Source organism: Pundamilia nyererei, unplaced genomic scaffold (assembly GCF_000239375.1).
Source record: "Pundamilia nyererei isolate P.nyererei 1_Seehausen unplaced genomic scaffold, PunNye1.0 scaffold00180, whole genome shotgun sequence".
NCBI classification, from domain to species: domain Eukaryota; kingdom Metazoa; phylum Chordata; class Actinopteri; order Cichliformes; family Cichlidae; genus Pundamilia; species Pundamilia nyererei.
The window spans coordinates 1084389-1100748 of NW_005187581.1; the positions used below are offsets into that span (position 1 = coordinate 1084389).

Genomic DNA, 16360 nt, shown 5'->3' on the forward strand with positions numbered 1-16360 from the left:
GAGGAATTTCGGCCACTCGTCTTTGCAGAATTGATTTTGAGTTAGCTATGATGGAGGCTTTTCCTGTATAAACAGCCTGTTTAAGGTCTCACCATAGCATCTCATTGTGATGTAAGAATTTGACTAGACCACTCCAAAACCTTCCTTTTGTTTATGAGTGTGTGTGTGTGTTTTTTTTTTAAATCATTCAGAAGTGAACTTGTTGATGCATATCTCAGATACCCAGGAAAATACTCAGTACTGTTTTACCAGTATCCCACAGGGAAAATATTTAACCTGTCCTGCAACAACAGAAGTAATGTCAAAGAAATCCTTTCTTGAAAAAATGTAACCTGTTAACTTTCAGTTAGATTTAACAAAATAAGTACCTATTTAAGATTGAGTTAATTTAAGAGGTTTTATTCATTTTACAAGTTATTTCGGTACAGATCGTGAAGGTAAAATATATTTGAGAACCTCCTAACAAACAGAGGGTACAACAAACAACACAATACCTAACACGTGGAAATAATTAAATTATTGTAGGAGAAGAAATTAAGATAAAAGCTACAAATGAAAGTTGGATGTGGTATTAGTAACAGATACAGCCACTTCAAATGCCCGCCTCATTCCTGACAGGACCATGACCTGTCCCAAGCAGCATTTATGAAAACCAGTGGTAATGTCTTGTACATCCACCAGGGGGCACTAATGGAAGTTGATTCACTTCCAGCTTTCTACACATGTATCAATGCAAAATATAAATGCAAACTGATTACTGGTTGGTCCTGTCAGAGAAGAGCGTATTTTAGATGTGGTACAATAATAATTACATATATTAGCTAGTTATGTAGTCTTATAATATATGGATTGCATCATTTTTATATGCAGTAAATTGCTCGCTGTTAACCACCTGTTTTTCTTTTAATTCTCCTTCCACACTCTGCACATTTCTGATAAATCACTGCGGTAATTTTAACAACTTTTACAGACAGGTAGGCAGAGGGCAGACCGACATTAGCATCACAGCAGATTCCTTTGTCACACATTAGGTGATTCATCAAACAGCTCTCTGAACAACCACAGAAGGGCAGCAACTTCCAAACCCCACGCAAATATCCTGTCAGTGCTGGTTGTGATTTTAAAACTTGTAAACGGTGTTCCAGGAATCATTGATAGAAAGTATTTATAGAACACTGTTATAAAAACAGTCACCTTCTTTGTATTTTCCCGAACTATAGGGAGGGATTTTTGCTTTTCTCATTTTAGTGCTTGTTGTTAAGCTGCCGCGCTTCATTTGCATATCGTCACCACTTAATGATGTGAAACAGACAAGCAGCACCCTCCCCCCCCAGCTCTGCCTGTCTGTGAAGCCTTCTTATTCAATGCCAATTATGTGTTTTGTCCTTCAATAAAATTAATCAAAAACGATTTTTAGATTACTTACATTACTGTAAAAATCCCATTTTAAAAGTATGCAGTCCAGAGTTTGTTACTGTTGTTAATACATTTGCAAACTTTGTAACATCATGGTAGATTTATACCAGAGTGTAACCCAAAACGATGCAGAAGTCATTTCAACTTGCAATGATCTGACAAACCAGAACATGCCTGTTTAGTGTATTAAGGTCAGAGAAGGTCAGTCACAGAAACAGTTTTCAGCGCAGCGTTCATGAAACCCCCGACATCAGAAAGTCAGGTTTTTTTTTACTCTTGTGGTAACTGTGAGAGCATGTGCTGCTCTCCTTGAAACAAACTGAAGGTTTCAACAGAAAGAACAAAAGCTCACTATCAAGTGGGAAAATCTTAAATATATGGAATTCACATAGTAGTATAGACTCCATTTTTTGCCAGTCTTCTAATGCCCCGCTTTCAGGAAGGCACCGTGAGGTTGCTTTGTTTGTTTGCTCACATTTTCAAAGACCCAGCCCAGCCCTCATAAACAGCCTAAACAGCTGATAAGAGTTACACACCTACACACATCTATCAAGTTAACACAGGTGGAATACACTTGGATTTGGATGGTTGCAAGGTTAAAACAGAACTTGAAGAAACATTCCACCCTAAGGTACAAAACAATTATAAGGCAAAGACATTTATAAAAATAATACTGAGAAAATCATCGGACTGAAAGCAGCAATATTGAGTGGCTGTATCTGTATACTAAGCTAAACTAGTTATAATAAAATAAAGACAATATAAAAAAACAGACGGCTAACTGTGAACGATTGAACTGGTCACTGTCCGCATTTTAAAACGGAGCTGGCTACAACAACATAAGAACCTCAGTTTAAAAATAGAGTCAAAGTAGAAAAGTTAAAGTTAAAGTCATCTTTTCCACATCTAATTTTATTAAAAACAATATAGTTCTTGTTTTTATAGTCTCTCCAGATAGCACAAGAAACTTTAGAGTGAAGACTTGGTTAGCTGTGTGTGTGTGAGAGAGGGAATAAAGCAAAAAGAGAAAGCTCTCATTTAAATTAGAGCAAATTCCAATGAAAATCTGCCTTGAAACATTTGATAATGTTATGGTGTGCACTGTACCGTTTGAAGTACAGGGTTCACTCAGCCATCAGAGCTATAATCTGTTCAAATAAACACCCAACATAATCACTAAATGCAGAATTCTACAGATACATTTTATGCATACACAGAAAAGCACTAAGTGATGCCTGTCCAGCAGAATTAGGAAGACACCCACTGATAATTAGACTGAATTAAATAAAGTAAAACATTTTTGATCACCATAAGTCCAGCTCCTAAGACACACTCCATTCTAAAGCCCTCTAAACCCAAAGAATGAGCCTGACTGGTCTCACAAAAACACTGCTTTCCAAACACCAGCCAGCTAATTATAACAAAATGCAAATAAATGTATGTAAGAAAAACAGTCAGAGATAGAAAGTAGAGACAGCTCTTAACGCAAGGACACAGAACATGCGATCAGTGTTTGACTGGTCAGTTTGAAACAAAGACACATTTCCTCCTAGATTGGAAGTCATTCAATGAAGTAAGGAACACTTACTTAAACCACTTCACTTCTGTAATTCCAAATTTCCACGAGCTAAGCAACATTTCAAAATAAAAGTATATTCCCAGGAGAAGGACACAGGGCATGACTGGCTGCCTGATATATGTCAACATGCCACCACCCAAGGGACAGTGAATGACCTACACACCCACACAGACACACAAACTCAAACATGCACATGCGCACACAGGCATATAATAAATGTATGTATTTATTTATTTATATATGTGTGTGTGTGTTCTGTTTTTCCATTATTGTGATACGTCATTATCGGTATCACCATCGCCCGCCTCTGGTGGTACTCGATATCTTAATAACCATTTATACACATATTTACTAAAGCTGGACTTGCTTATATTTTTCACACTGCTTTGATAAGTCAAAGTCAAAATCCAGTTGCAACTTGCTTCATCTTAACTGTGATGGTATAAACAGAAGCTACACATTGTTTAGGGAAAATGTGAGCTCATGCTGGTCTGAGCTGAAGCTATCTAGATAATGAACATATGTCCTTTTCTAGAGGAAACAAATGTAAATATAAAACAAACTCACTGCAGTAATAGCAAACAGTACTGTGCATGTGAGAGATTGGGTTTCCTTGTTGACATGACAGCCTTAAAGTTTCAGAAAGTTTTCATATTGACTTAAATGGGATGGGATTTAACACCTTAGGATGAGGTATTTTTCTCATTCTCATTGCAGTGCCTTTGCTTTCACCACCACCTGTGGTTTTACAGTACAAAACAGTACTTCAAGTCTTACTGCCACCCTTTTCCCTACATACATTACAGGCCATTGTTAGATAAGTTCAATTGCAGCTCCGATAGATTCAGATCTAGCAGTTTCCAGGATTTATTATTCATTTTTAATAGTTTTGGCTACTGACCATGTGCTTTAAGTAGCTCATTATTGTAGTGTTGCATTAAAACAAACTTCTTTCAGTAGGATACAAGTGCAGGAAAAAGGAAATTCTAAATGGTTGCAGAGAGACCACTGGGTGCTCCTAATTTTATGTAGGAAAACACATTTCTCCCCCAGAAAATCATTCCAAGCTGGGGTACAGTACTACTAAGTTATCAGTTCGGTAGTACTTGATCACTTTCCTGCATTTGTGACACAGAAATGATAACATTACAACAGTAGTATTTTACCTTAATGCAGCAGCTGGGCAAAATGTATCTAAGGTATTGGATGCTTCCCTGCGAAGCCTAATAAGATGAAGCTGTAGAACCCCACAACACAGTCTCCCACAATGGTGAAAGTTTGATCTTTGGATGCAGTGAGGAGTTTCGGGGTTACTCTATTTAACGCATTGAGATGGAGGAGGAGATAGAGGTGCAAACACGCAGCCCCGCCTGCTCATTACTATTAGCCATTACTATGATGCTATAACCTTCTGGCTTAAACTACACTAGATGATTAAGTCACACACCTGACAACTGTTGAAATCAATAACCAGAAATTCACGTGTCTGGAAATTGGTAGTCTGCAATTTTGGAGGGCACAACTGCTCCAGTTAACTTCCAAGTCAAAAAGATAAGAAACATACATTTAAAAAAAACATATAACGAGTAAATTATAGCCATTTTATGGATGATTTGCTGTTTCCAGAGGATCAAAGGTAATTGACTGATTAGTGGTTGGCTGTGTGAGGCTTATTCTCTCGATATTTCATTGCAATAATAAGGAAATAGTTGGACTTGTATTTGGCAGCTGTTCACTGGAATTTCTGATATGCTAAAAGTTGAAAGACCTGTGTGGGCAAGGGAGAAGGTCATAATTAGACATTAGCCTAAAGATAGGCAAGTTAGACTTTGCTAGAAAACATGTAAAAGAGGCCACACATTCATCTATCCATCTCCTTCATCCATCCTCTTCTGGTTGTCTGCTTATTATGGAAGCAATGCTATGGCATGTGCATCTACGGCTGCCAGCTGCGAGTGTGTATTAATGATGTGACTGCCAATAGAAGCAGCAGGATGAATTGTGATGTGCACAGGGCTGAAGCATCCTGCTAAAAAAAACCAAGAGACTTGGTTTATTAAGCCAAAGATATTATTCAAAATTCTTCTATTTGTGCTGCCCACAGGCTGCAGATAGTAAAGCTAGTAGCTAAATCTGGTACAACCTTTTCTCTTAGGAGATTAAAGTTTTTCTTTTGTTTGTACATGGCCCCTGACAAATAAAGTGGAAATGAAATGAAACAAACATGAAAAAGGTTAGTCAGGTCAATAAACGATGCTGATCATTCATGTTTGTGTCAATAACTTCTATGCATTATTAGGCTGTGCATTTGAAATATTGTCAGCATGTGGTATAACAGAGGCGTCGTTTTGAGGTGAATGAACAGCAAAGTAAAAACACAAAACCTCATGTCAGTATGGATGGATTTACAACAATATTATTTTAACTTTAAATCTAATGCTTTAAAAGCGCACAAAAAGCATTCTCAGTAACAACTGAATGATTTTTCAGTTTACTACCAGCTGCAAAAAATACCAAGTAGCAAACCAACTGTTAATAAGTAAAAGAAATAAATGAGCAACAGCAGATAGTATCTCTTTAAAAACTGGGTTGGCATATCTATAGCACAAGCAAAACTTAAGCTGAGAAACTATTCTGACCGCAGGATAATGATTAACGTTTTGTACCCAGTGTTATATTTCCTTAAAGTAGAAATATATCGGTGCAAGTCCCTGCACCAGTCATTTTCTGGTTTAAACTTCTTCCTTGGAGAACAAATGACATGATATAAAAGAATTATACTTATTTATCTTGCAGCTTTAACTGCTTTTTGGTAGTTTATTTTATAAATTCATATAAAGTAGAGAAGGCTGTCTCATTTTTAATTAGTGTTCATTTGCCTTTCAACTTTCTCCATTCCTGAACTAAATGAACTAATTAGCAGGAGTTGGTGTTATGCTTTCTCCATTTCAGTTTAGCGACACACAATGATTACTGAGGGAGGTTAAAAGGTGAGGGTGAAATTTTAAAAGTGTGAACAAAAGAGATCCATTAAAAACATCGAGCTTGTGGTTTGATATAAATTTGTCCTCTACATCTAGGGCCTCTGGGCTGAGATGAGGGCAAGAATGTAACCTTAGGGATGAGCAGGTACTACAACAGACTATAGTTGTGATTCAAGTTGTAGTTATGCATACAACACACATGAATGTTTTAAGAGCTAGAATAAGTACCCGGCAACACTGTGACAAAGCAACTCAGAGAAGTTCTGAAAATTATGTGTCGATTTTATTTTACCTGTGTTATCTGATTACTTATATTTGCAGCAATATCTTGGTATCATCTTCAGTTCCACACGGTAACATGTTGTGTTTCTTATTGGCTAACCAAGATAGAGGTGGTATGCCCCACAGGGTCACCTTGAACCCGTAAACCTTGTCAGTTGTAACTGAACAATGTGTATTGATAGGTGGCACCACCTCTATGGACAAACAAAGAACAAGATGAGTAATACAGTACAGAATGTTATGTAAGTAAGTCAAACTTGAAGTTAATCTAAACACTTGTAAAAAAAAAAAAAGAAAGAAAAAGAAAAGAAGATGAAAAATAGCCAGCATGGATTTTACCATGTGAGAGGGCGGACCCAAATGCAGGACTCAGGAAACAGGAATGACTCAAACAAAAAAATCTGCTTTAATGTAAAAAGTAAAAGGTATAAAAATGTTGTTACTATAGACATTATCACGCTGGTGAAGTAAACAAAACAGAAGACACAGAGAACAACAGAAAATAAAACAGAAAGACACAACTGAATGGAAGCAAAGGTTAACTTGGCATAAGGGTGGAGAGAAAGACAAGACAGAGGAACACATAAAGATGCAGGGCAATGCAGATCATTACACCAAGGAACACAACAGGGTACTAACCCAGTGTAAACAGTAACTACAACTAAGACGAACCAAAGACTCAGAGGAATACAATAAGTCTTAAGAAGATAATCGAAAAGAGCCACAGAAAATAGACAAAGCTTTTAAACTTGTAAACACAGGGAATTAAATGAAAGCAGCCATTCAACAAATAGTACACTATATATTAACTATAAAGGGACCAATACTTAGTTGAAAATGATGAACTAAATATATCTAAGGCCACAAGGGAAGCAATATTACAAAAGAAACAAAACTTTTCTTTTGAAATATTTTGTCCTTTTAAAAATACAAAGGAAACATTACCTCACAATGTCAAACGTGGGGTCCAAAATGCAGGGATCATGACAGTTCCCCCATTTTCTTAACAGTCCTACTCCCCATACTTTCCTAACAGAGGGCACATACAATATCAAAGTAAGTACTCATAATGCAGAGACGAGTAGGTCTCTGCATTATGATAAACTCTAAAGTTCTTATCCTGCATTAAAAATTCAGAATGTTATTGCTATTATAAGTAATAGAAATTGACAAAGCAACATCAGAGATATTAAGTGAATTGAAATGACTTACTCCTGGAAAATTAGGGTGTGGGAATTGTGGTTTTTCAGTAGCAGCTGAATGATTTTATGTTCAAACAAGTTGGAAAAATATCAGAAGCAAGTCAACTGTTAATAAGTAAAAGAAGGAAATGGGCAGCACCTGGGCATCAGGTAGTAACTCCTTAAACAGGTTGTTTTGGTGGACATATTGTTTTAAAGTCAAACTAAAGTGAAACTATACTTGCGAGAAAGAAAAAAAGAGGCTGGCAACATGCCAGGCTGGCTGGTAATAACTAATAATACTTCTACTCTTCCTCCTCTTTCCTGACGCAGGTAAAAAATACTAATGTTTTTAGGTCAGGTCAGGAATAGCTCATGCTGTTTTTGCACAAAATTAAAAGGAAATAAAAAGAAGGCTGTATTTATTGACATCTCTGGAATCACTTTTATGACTGGTGGTGGTCAATAAAAAGCTACAGAACTCTGAAAGTGATACTGTTTCAGTGTAAAGCGTGACTTATTTCATTGTGATTGGCTAGTCAACTTATAGTTGCAGAGTTTTTGTTGCCAAAGATGAAAAAAAAACCCAGAAAAGCACGACTGCACTTTTGACCTAATAAGCAAAAATGTAACTTTATATTTCAAAGTACTTTATTTGTGTATACTTGTGATATATATAGATTTTTATATATAAACCTGGCCAAGAGCGCAGCAGAGACTGTGACAAATATAAATATATGCCAAGAAAGAAATACACTTGACACAATGTAAAGTGAGTGAACTCACCACCAAGATCATATGCAGTAACATATCAAGAACTTCAAGAGCATATGTTTAACTGTTAGGTTATGTTACATTGACCAAAAGATCTCTTTCATCAACATTTTACAATGAACTTAATTCCACTCATAGTAGATTATTACTCTGTAGATTACTCCAGGAAAAAGTGGAACTCTAAAATATTCAGAGTTAAAGCATAAAAAGTATTCTAGTTATTACAAAGAACGAAAAGTTACAGGTTTCATAAATCCCTACCCACTCAATACAAACCTTCTACCTGGAATCTTATTCTTAGCATTCCTATTTCAGCAACAAATCAATTCCAAAAGCAGGAACACACAATGTCTGAGTGTGTTACTCATAACTGTGATGGGTATAAATAGAAGCCACAAATCAGGTAGAGACACAGTAATGAGGAAATATGAATAAGCCCTTCATGGTGCGGAAGCCTCCATAATCTCAGTGATCCTGGAAAGCTTACACACACATACAAACGCACAGACACACATACTTATTTACTTACTTATTTAAGTGTGTAGGGGTTGCAGATAGACTAACACAGTCAGCAACTTCACCACTAGTGACCCACATTCAGGGGTGCTAAAGTTAGACTGACTCGAGCTGGTCTGAGCTGCAATGGTCTAGATCTGAAAGGTCAGATTACTCTTTCTTTAAATGCCTTTATAACATGAACTCTTGTTGATTATATGTTACTGTATAATGAGCCTCTCTATTTTTCTCAAGAATATAAGCATAAATACAAAAAACTCATTGTGGTAATAGCAAAACAATAGATATTCCACTTTATTTGAGTTTTGTTTTGTTTTTTGCAGAAAAAAGAATAAAATGTCGACTTGACAAGTCAGTACCCAATTAGGAGACAAGTATTTAACTCTTAACACCTTCATACTAACCAAAGCAGGATCTGAATCAGTTTGAAGATGTGTTATGTTTTCCATTATGGTACTTACTGCACAACACCTTTACTTTACTCCTACTTATGGTTTGCAGTCAGATGTTAGTGGCCACTTTCTGCTTTCACTCTAATTTAGATTGCCGAAACTCCACCAAGGCCACACGACACATTCGGGTTCAAGACCTTCTCAATCCTGGGTTTAGGCTGCTTTTAAATAGCAAAATGACCCTGGCTCAGATCCAACCTAGAGATATCATAGGCTCTGTAGTGGATCTGCAAACCAGGTCCAGATCGCAGTCCACCTGCACATCAGGATGGACGCAGAACAGATAAGGATCAAATAATCAGCCCCATCTGGACCGGATCTATTTTGGATTCGTTAGTAGTGACTCATCTTATCAATATTAAAATCTGTCATCCTTCCAGAATTAAACAGAAATTTCTAAAAATGTATCTGACCAAAGTGTAGATAGCTCTATAAATGGTAAATGGACTGTTTCTTATATAAGCTTAACTGCGTTCTAACTAAAACGCTTTGGCGTGCAGACTGGAGCAGCCAAGAATCGGACCACCAATATTCCCATTAGAGGATGAACTGCTTCTCCTGAGCGGCAGCCACCCCAATAAAAGTTAGATATTCCTTATAGCATGTTTGCTTTTACTGATGAAACTTTGCATTCATTAAATACCTAGGTTCAGTGTGGTCACTGTTCCCCAGCTACTTCAGGCCCTCCCAGCTAATGTTTGACTTACAAGTTGGTTTGCTAGCTTGGTCACTGAAAAAAGAGAGGATCTCATCCTGCAGTTGAGCAGCGTCTAACGCCACTGTTTTGGACTGTTGCTAGATGTACTTTATTGATTAATCTAGTTTGGCTTCCCGTGTCTAACAAAGACAAGGTCTGACCATAAAGTATCATTGAGTCCACTAATAAAATGTATTTTCTTTATGTGAAGCAGCAGTAGAATAACAACAAGAACAGCAGCTCACCTTCTTGAACGTCCTCTGTCTACTTTCAGGTTGAAGGTTTTAAGATGTCATGACATATGGCGGCAAGGGAAACATGACTCTCACTGCATCTATAATCACACAAGCAGCAACTTTAACAAACCTCCATTTAAAATATCATAGTGTTAGTTACAGTGTAACCAGTAGGCTTTAATCTTAAAGTCTGCCTAAATGATATACTAAGTACACTTTAGCATACTTGAATGTTCCAGATTTTAAAAACAAAATTTAATTGTTTTTAACGTTTTATGATATAAGAATAAACTTCTCTCCCTCCCGTTTTCTGTCTGGCTTCTTAGCACTAAGCCACAGACCAACTCTGGAAGTAGCAACATCCCATTGCAATTTCTCCAAAAGATGCATTGTCTACTGCTCCTATGGGCTTTGTTTTAAGTGTTAGCAAGTTTCTTGGTTGTTCTTGTGAATCTAATAAGGTAATAAATCTAATAGGGCAATCAAGGAAATGTTGGTCAGCTAAAGTTGCTAAGGCCTTTACAACTTTGGATTATGGCTTGTGCAAAACATTCAATCAATGGAAAAAACAATAAGTGGATTAATCTATAATAAAAATAATCATTAGTGGCAGTCCTAATAAATATTCAAATAAGTTTATTGTCAACAAAGAATGACTTGAGGACTGCAGTTCGACACCCCTGACCTAGTGCATGCAGGCCACATGCAGGCTTATAATGCGTCTGCACCCTTAATGTAAGGCAACCCTTAATGTAACTTTACATGTGCAAATCAGCTCTTAAAATTATTTGGCTGTCAGTACTTAATGCACCTGTTATAATATTAATAAGGTTTTTAATAAGAACATAAAATGAAACATAATGCTGGATTGAAATGTATCTTGTATGAGACTCGCTTTCAGAGCCCCTACACTTTGAAGGTGTGGTTTGTGATGTTGCATGGATACTAGATCTCTATCTTTTGGATTTTGTGCCATGCTTTATTCTGCAGGAGATAACTGGAGGGTAATTAGGTGCATGAGTTTCACCTGGGCCAAATGAGCTCAGCTCTGTGGCTCTAATTTGTTTTATAGGTAAAAACTGTCTTCTCTCATTTGAAATGGCTACTGTTTGAAGTTTTGTACTCTCCAAGAATGAACCTTTAGACATCACCAAATCAATATTTGTGACAGGTCAAAATAACGTTAACTGTAAGACTTATTTATTGAAGTCCAGTGACCTAAAAAAACAGCTTCACCAAACCTTTCCATTTCAGTACTAAAAAACTCCAAGCACTGTAGTATGCAGAACTTGTTCACTCGATATTCATCAAAGTAATTTTTAAGGTGAAACTACTGAGATAAATCAAGGACATTAACTTGCCAAGTATTTAGTTTGCTTTCTGGTTAACTAGCTCATGACAGCAGATGATCGGTTTACAATCACAATGCTTTGTTTCACTTTTTCCTCTAATATCACCTGCTGTTATTATGAAAATTTGTCTACATTGTAAGAAATGAAGTTTTAAATTACTTTTTAAATTTTTGTTTGTTCGTTTTTTAGGATTTTTTTTTCTTTATAACGTTTTTTTCTTTTTAGGTGTTATGATGCCAGAGATGCCCATAAAATTGCCCAGATCAACCGATTACTTCCCATAGGCTGGCACTTAACTGGAGCTTCACGGTACCAGATGATAACTACCCTGGGAGAAGGAGCCTATGGCACGGTTGGAAAATTCATTAGGCTCAATGACATGAAGAGCGTAGCCATCAAAATAGTTAAGACTGATTGCTTCAGAAATGGACTGGCAAACTTGGAGGTAGGAAAGACTTGGCTTGATGCAGTTAATCCAACAATTGTATTTGAAGAAATTCCACTAAAATATTTACTTGAAGCTAAAACTCATATGTTGCCAGGTGGCTGCCCTGCAGAAGTTAAAGTTGTACAAATCTGAAAGGTATAACTTGGTTCAGTTTTACAACGTTCTTACCGATGGGCAAAAATTATGTCTCGAATTCGAGCTTCTGGACAAGAACCTTTATGAATTCATGAAGGAAAGACAATTCCGACCACTCGCTCTAAACTCAGTTAGAGCCATCACCCAGCAGGTGTGTTTAACTGTATTCTCTACATAAATAAAGTTTTTCAGATGGATGCTGATTACATTAATACAAAGGTGTGTGGGGTTTTTTTTGGGGGGGGTTTTTTTAGGTTGCGAAAGCACTGGATCATTTGAAGTCTGTACGTTTGATACATGCAGACCTCAAGCTGGAAAATGTGATGCTTGTCAACCATCAGAAACAACCTTATAGGGTCAAAGTGATTGACTTTAGCTTGGCATGTGAAACCTCCGCTGCCTCGATGGGCTCTTGCATTCAGTCCCGTTCATACCGGTTAGTAGCTGTAACCAAAGTGGCTTTTTCTCTTAAAGGTCAATACTGGATACTCCCCTGCTGTTTCTGTGATGGGCTTCTTGGCTGTATAACTAATCCAGTTGCCACTTTTGTTGTTAATAATTGACAGTTGCTGTTTTTCCTGTTTGTCCTAAATCAGGTCCCCAGAGATTATTCTCGGGGCTCCATTTACAGAGGCCATAGATGTATGGTCTCTGGGCTGCATTGCTGCTAATCTGTACCTTGGCTCCATGCTCTACCCTGGTGAGAATGAATATGAGGTGGTAAGTATAACTAGCGCTTCTCCTTTGAAGAACTTAAAGCTTTATTTAAAGGATTACAACACATTATGTTAAAGTTGTTGGACTCTGAATTTGACCAATTGGTCTGTATTTCCAGATGAGGTACATAGTGGAGACTCAGGGCCAGCCTCCAGGCAAGATCCTCGACAGTGGGCTCAAGACTGCCTTTTATTTCGACAAGCAGTTGTATTTCACCACCAGCACCTGGAAACTCAAGGTTCTTAGTACTTTACAATTTTTTACTTTACAAATTTACAATTTATCAGTGTTGATGAGTTTCCTGTCTTTTCAGACACCTGAGCAGTTTGTCAGTGAGACAGGGATTAAGTTCACTGAGAAAAGGATGATGAAGTTGACCTCTCTTGATGACCTTAAAAACGTAGGTGTTCTTCTTGACTGTTCTATTTTGTATGTTTAAAACTAAATATAGATTTTATTTATAGAATAAATATTTAAACAAAACTCCCAAAAAGAAACAACTTAAAATTCAGAGTTTTTAGGGGCCTTTTCTTTCTTTGATGTTTCAGCTCTGGCTCACACGTCATCAAAATTATACCAGTAAATCCGCAGAAATCTGTGATCTGCTGGTGTTTATCGAGCTGCTTAAAGGAATGCTTCAGCTTGATCCTGAAAGACGGATGACGCCCAGTCAGGTGCTGCAGCACGACTTCACAACACTGCGCCACATATCGCGCTGTACCCCTACAGCTTCGAGTAAGATATTACTTCTCTTTTGAAACACTGGTTCTCCACATACAACACATTTCCACTGTGAGCATATGTTCTGTATCTCGCTTTATGTGGAAAATGTTGTATTCAGATGAGTGAGTCAATAATTTGGTACATGGCTTGATTGTTTTGCAGTGTTAACTCTTGCTTTCAGAAGATGAGCATCTGTCAGTAACGGCTGGTGGTACCTGTGTGCAGGTCTCTGCAGCAACCATCCTCCAGGACAGCCATGCTACCCAGCAAAACCAACCTTGCCCTCGAGCTGAGCACAGCATCCAAGTGAGGCGCCATTCTCACTCTAGGACCACCTGTCCTCCTCTGCAAAATCATCCTCGCCCTCCATCTATGCGCTACAGCCCTTATTCCAGAACAACCCACCTTGCTCAGCAAAATCATCCTTGCCTTCCCGTGTTACACCACTGCTGCTGCTTCAGGACCATCTGTCCTCACCAGCACGATCATCCTCGCTCTCCAACTGTGCGCTACTGGCTCTACTTTACGACCACACACCCTCCCCAACAATAAACACTTTGCTCCCTAGCTCAGCACGGCACCCAGGTGCGGTATCACTGCCTTTACTGCAGGACTACCCATCCTTGCAGCAATATCCTTCTGGCCTTGCAGCTAAACTCCACTGTCTTTACTCTAGGACCACCCATTCTGCTTAGCAATGCCGTCCTCACCCTCCAGCCAAACACTGCACCCCTGCACAAAGTCTAGGACCACAGTGAAGTCCTTAGCAAGACTCACCAAATCAAACCAGAGTCTTAAAAAAAATTTAATGACTGATTAGACAATGTGAGTAAGAGTCTCTGACCAATCTGAAAGATCATTGTGATTTAAAAAGGGTTCCATTGTTGGATGTAGGACAATTATAGCTCACCACAAAGTAAGAATCAGAATACTGTATTAATCCCTAAGCAAATTATGTAGAGAAAGATGAACAATGGGGAAGACTATATTGAGAGGTTGCATAGGAGTGCCAGATGGAACTCTTGAGATTGCAGCATCCACACTTTTAATCACATCTTCCTTATTGAGACTGATCAACGGGACACTGGCTGAGCACAAATGCTGGAGACAGACATTTCTGCTCAGGAGTAAACCAAAAAAAAAAAAACAAATAAAAAAAACAAACATGAAAAATAGACCTGATAGGTTATATGTACCAATCTCTTATAAGAAGAAGTCATAATTAAAAGCAATCTGTTGCCATCATTGCAATAGTCAGGGGGCTTAGGCCATTTAAAATTTGTTTTTCCAATGAATTACTTTATTTTCACTCACATGTTGTTGTATGAAGTACTTATTCTTTATTGTATTTTCTAATAAGTGGAACAATATTAAAACAATAAACTTGTGATTTCTCTAATTTAAGAACCAGCTTCATTTTTTTTATTATTCTAATGCATCATGATGACAGGGTTAGTAATGTTTTCCACAGGTCAGTTTGAGGTTCTTTCATAAAATACATACCCTTGAGACAGCGGGTGCCATTTTGCTGAAAATAGTGAGGGGAGGGAAAGGGGGTGGGGGTGTAGACTTCAAAATAAAAGTGCGTGTGTGTGTGTGTGTGTATGAGAGAGAGAGAGAGAGACACTGGGAAACAACCCAGACTCTCAAGCCAAAAGCCTGCTACAGTAATTGGGGAAAATAAGTAATGTAACTATTGTAGTAATTACAAAAATATCAAACGCTGTCTCTCTGAAGTTCGTCAATAAACGGGGTTTACGATAGCAACAATCTTGCTGCAATTCGTCTATAAATTGCAATTTAAATGAGCTTTACAGTAGCTATGTACTCCCGGACAGCTGTACTGAAAACAAAAGGTTATTGTACAACTGGAAATCGGAGTAATGTCAAACCGGGGCGTCGGTGATTTTAATTTCTACTGTTACTGTCCTCGATCGAGGACAAGAGGAAGACCACCGATTGATAGTTCAGGTTCAGGTCCCACTCACTCCTGGGTTTAGAGCAGTTTTAAAATCCTGCACGGTGCTCCAGATCTTACATGGCAAGAATCCTTGCACGCATCAGGCCACCGTTGGATAACTTAGAGTCACGTGTCCGGGAATTGCAGTTCATTTTGTGTGATTGCATCTTCAAAGGATGCATCACAAGTACCCCCTTAATGTAGAATTAACAGAAGCTTCCTTAACTAGGATACAGTTGCACACAGACACGCTGCAGAAGACGGCAGCACAGACAACCGAGCAGTAAAAATGGGGGTCCGAGTGAAAAGGGCATGTGTTTTACAGCATGGACCCCCTATTCGCTTTACTCAAATGTACACAGGAAAATGCGTCTCCTCAAAGATCCCTAACACTAACTTGGACAGCAGTCAAGCCTGCTATACAGTAGTGTTAAGTGCCCGATCACTTTCATGCAGTCGCTACGTAGCTATTGTAAGCAGTACTTTACCTTAACGGGCATAAGGAGGAGAGGTATTTACAGTTTCCCTGGGAGGCCCGAGAAGAGGAAGCTGTAGAACCCCCAAACTCTTGTCTCACACGACGCTGGTCAGGAAAGTCTCGTCTTTAAATGTAGAAAAGATATATTTAGGTCTTGAGTGGCTATGTCTAGGTAGTTGAGCTAGAGGAGGGGATAGAAAGGCAAAAACAGCTTGTCCCACCCGCTCTTTACTATTGCGCAATCGCCTCCTGGCTGAAGTCAGTAACAAAGTATCATTTTACATAAACAGAGTTGCCAAGAGTGTAGAAACTGGCGGTTTGCAATTTTTTGAAAACGTTTTCCATGTTATCATTTTAAATAAATCAGTGATACCCATTTCCCCCAAGTTTAAAGAGATATTGTAGTTTTAAAAACCCTACGGTGAAGAAC

At 38.1% G+C, this 16360-nt stretch overlaps 2 protein-coding genes across 6 annotated transcripts in view; one reads left to right on the top strand and one right to left on the bottom strand.

Moving 5' to 3' along the window:
• The window catches only part of LOC102204729 (homeodomain-interacting protein kinase 1-like), a 14531-nt gene extending 1441 nt beyond the window's left edge, over nt 1-13090 (top strand). The window contains exons 2-7 of the mRNA XM_013914244.1: nt 11695-11914; nt 12012-12203; nt 12307-12488; nt 12649-12772; nt 12888-13014; nt 13083-13090. Coding sequence (XP_013769698.1) covers nt 11695-11914; nt 12012-12203; nt 12307-12488; nt 12649-12772; nt 12888-13014; nt 13083-13090 — 853 coding nt within the window. The remainder of the gene's footprint in view (nt 1-11694; nt 11915-12011; nt 12204-12306; nt 12489-12648; nt 12773-12887; nt 13015-13082) is intronic.
• slc7a1a (solute carrier family 7 member 1a) overlaps nt 1-16169 on the bottom strand; it is a 31578-nt gene extending 15409 nt beyond the window's left edge. For 2 of the 5 annotated variants that reach the window (XM_005746644.1, XM_005746640.1), the window contains exons 1-2: nt 15941-16169; nt 10127-10215 (exon numbers count right to left, since the gene is read on the bottom strand). The gene's annotated coding sequence lies outside the window, so the exon portion shown is untranslated. Of the gene's footprint in view, nt 1-3004; nt 3107-7206; nt 7282-10126; nt 10216-15940 lie in introns of those variants that run through there. The other 3 variants (XM_005746642.1, XM_005746641.1, XM_005746643.1) reach the window with 3 other exon arrangements.
• Nucleotides 16170-16360: the final 191 nt, after the last annotated feature.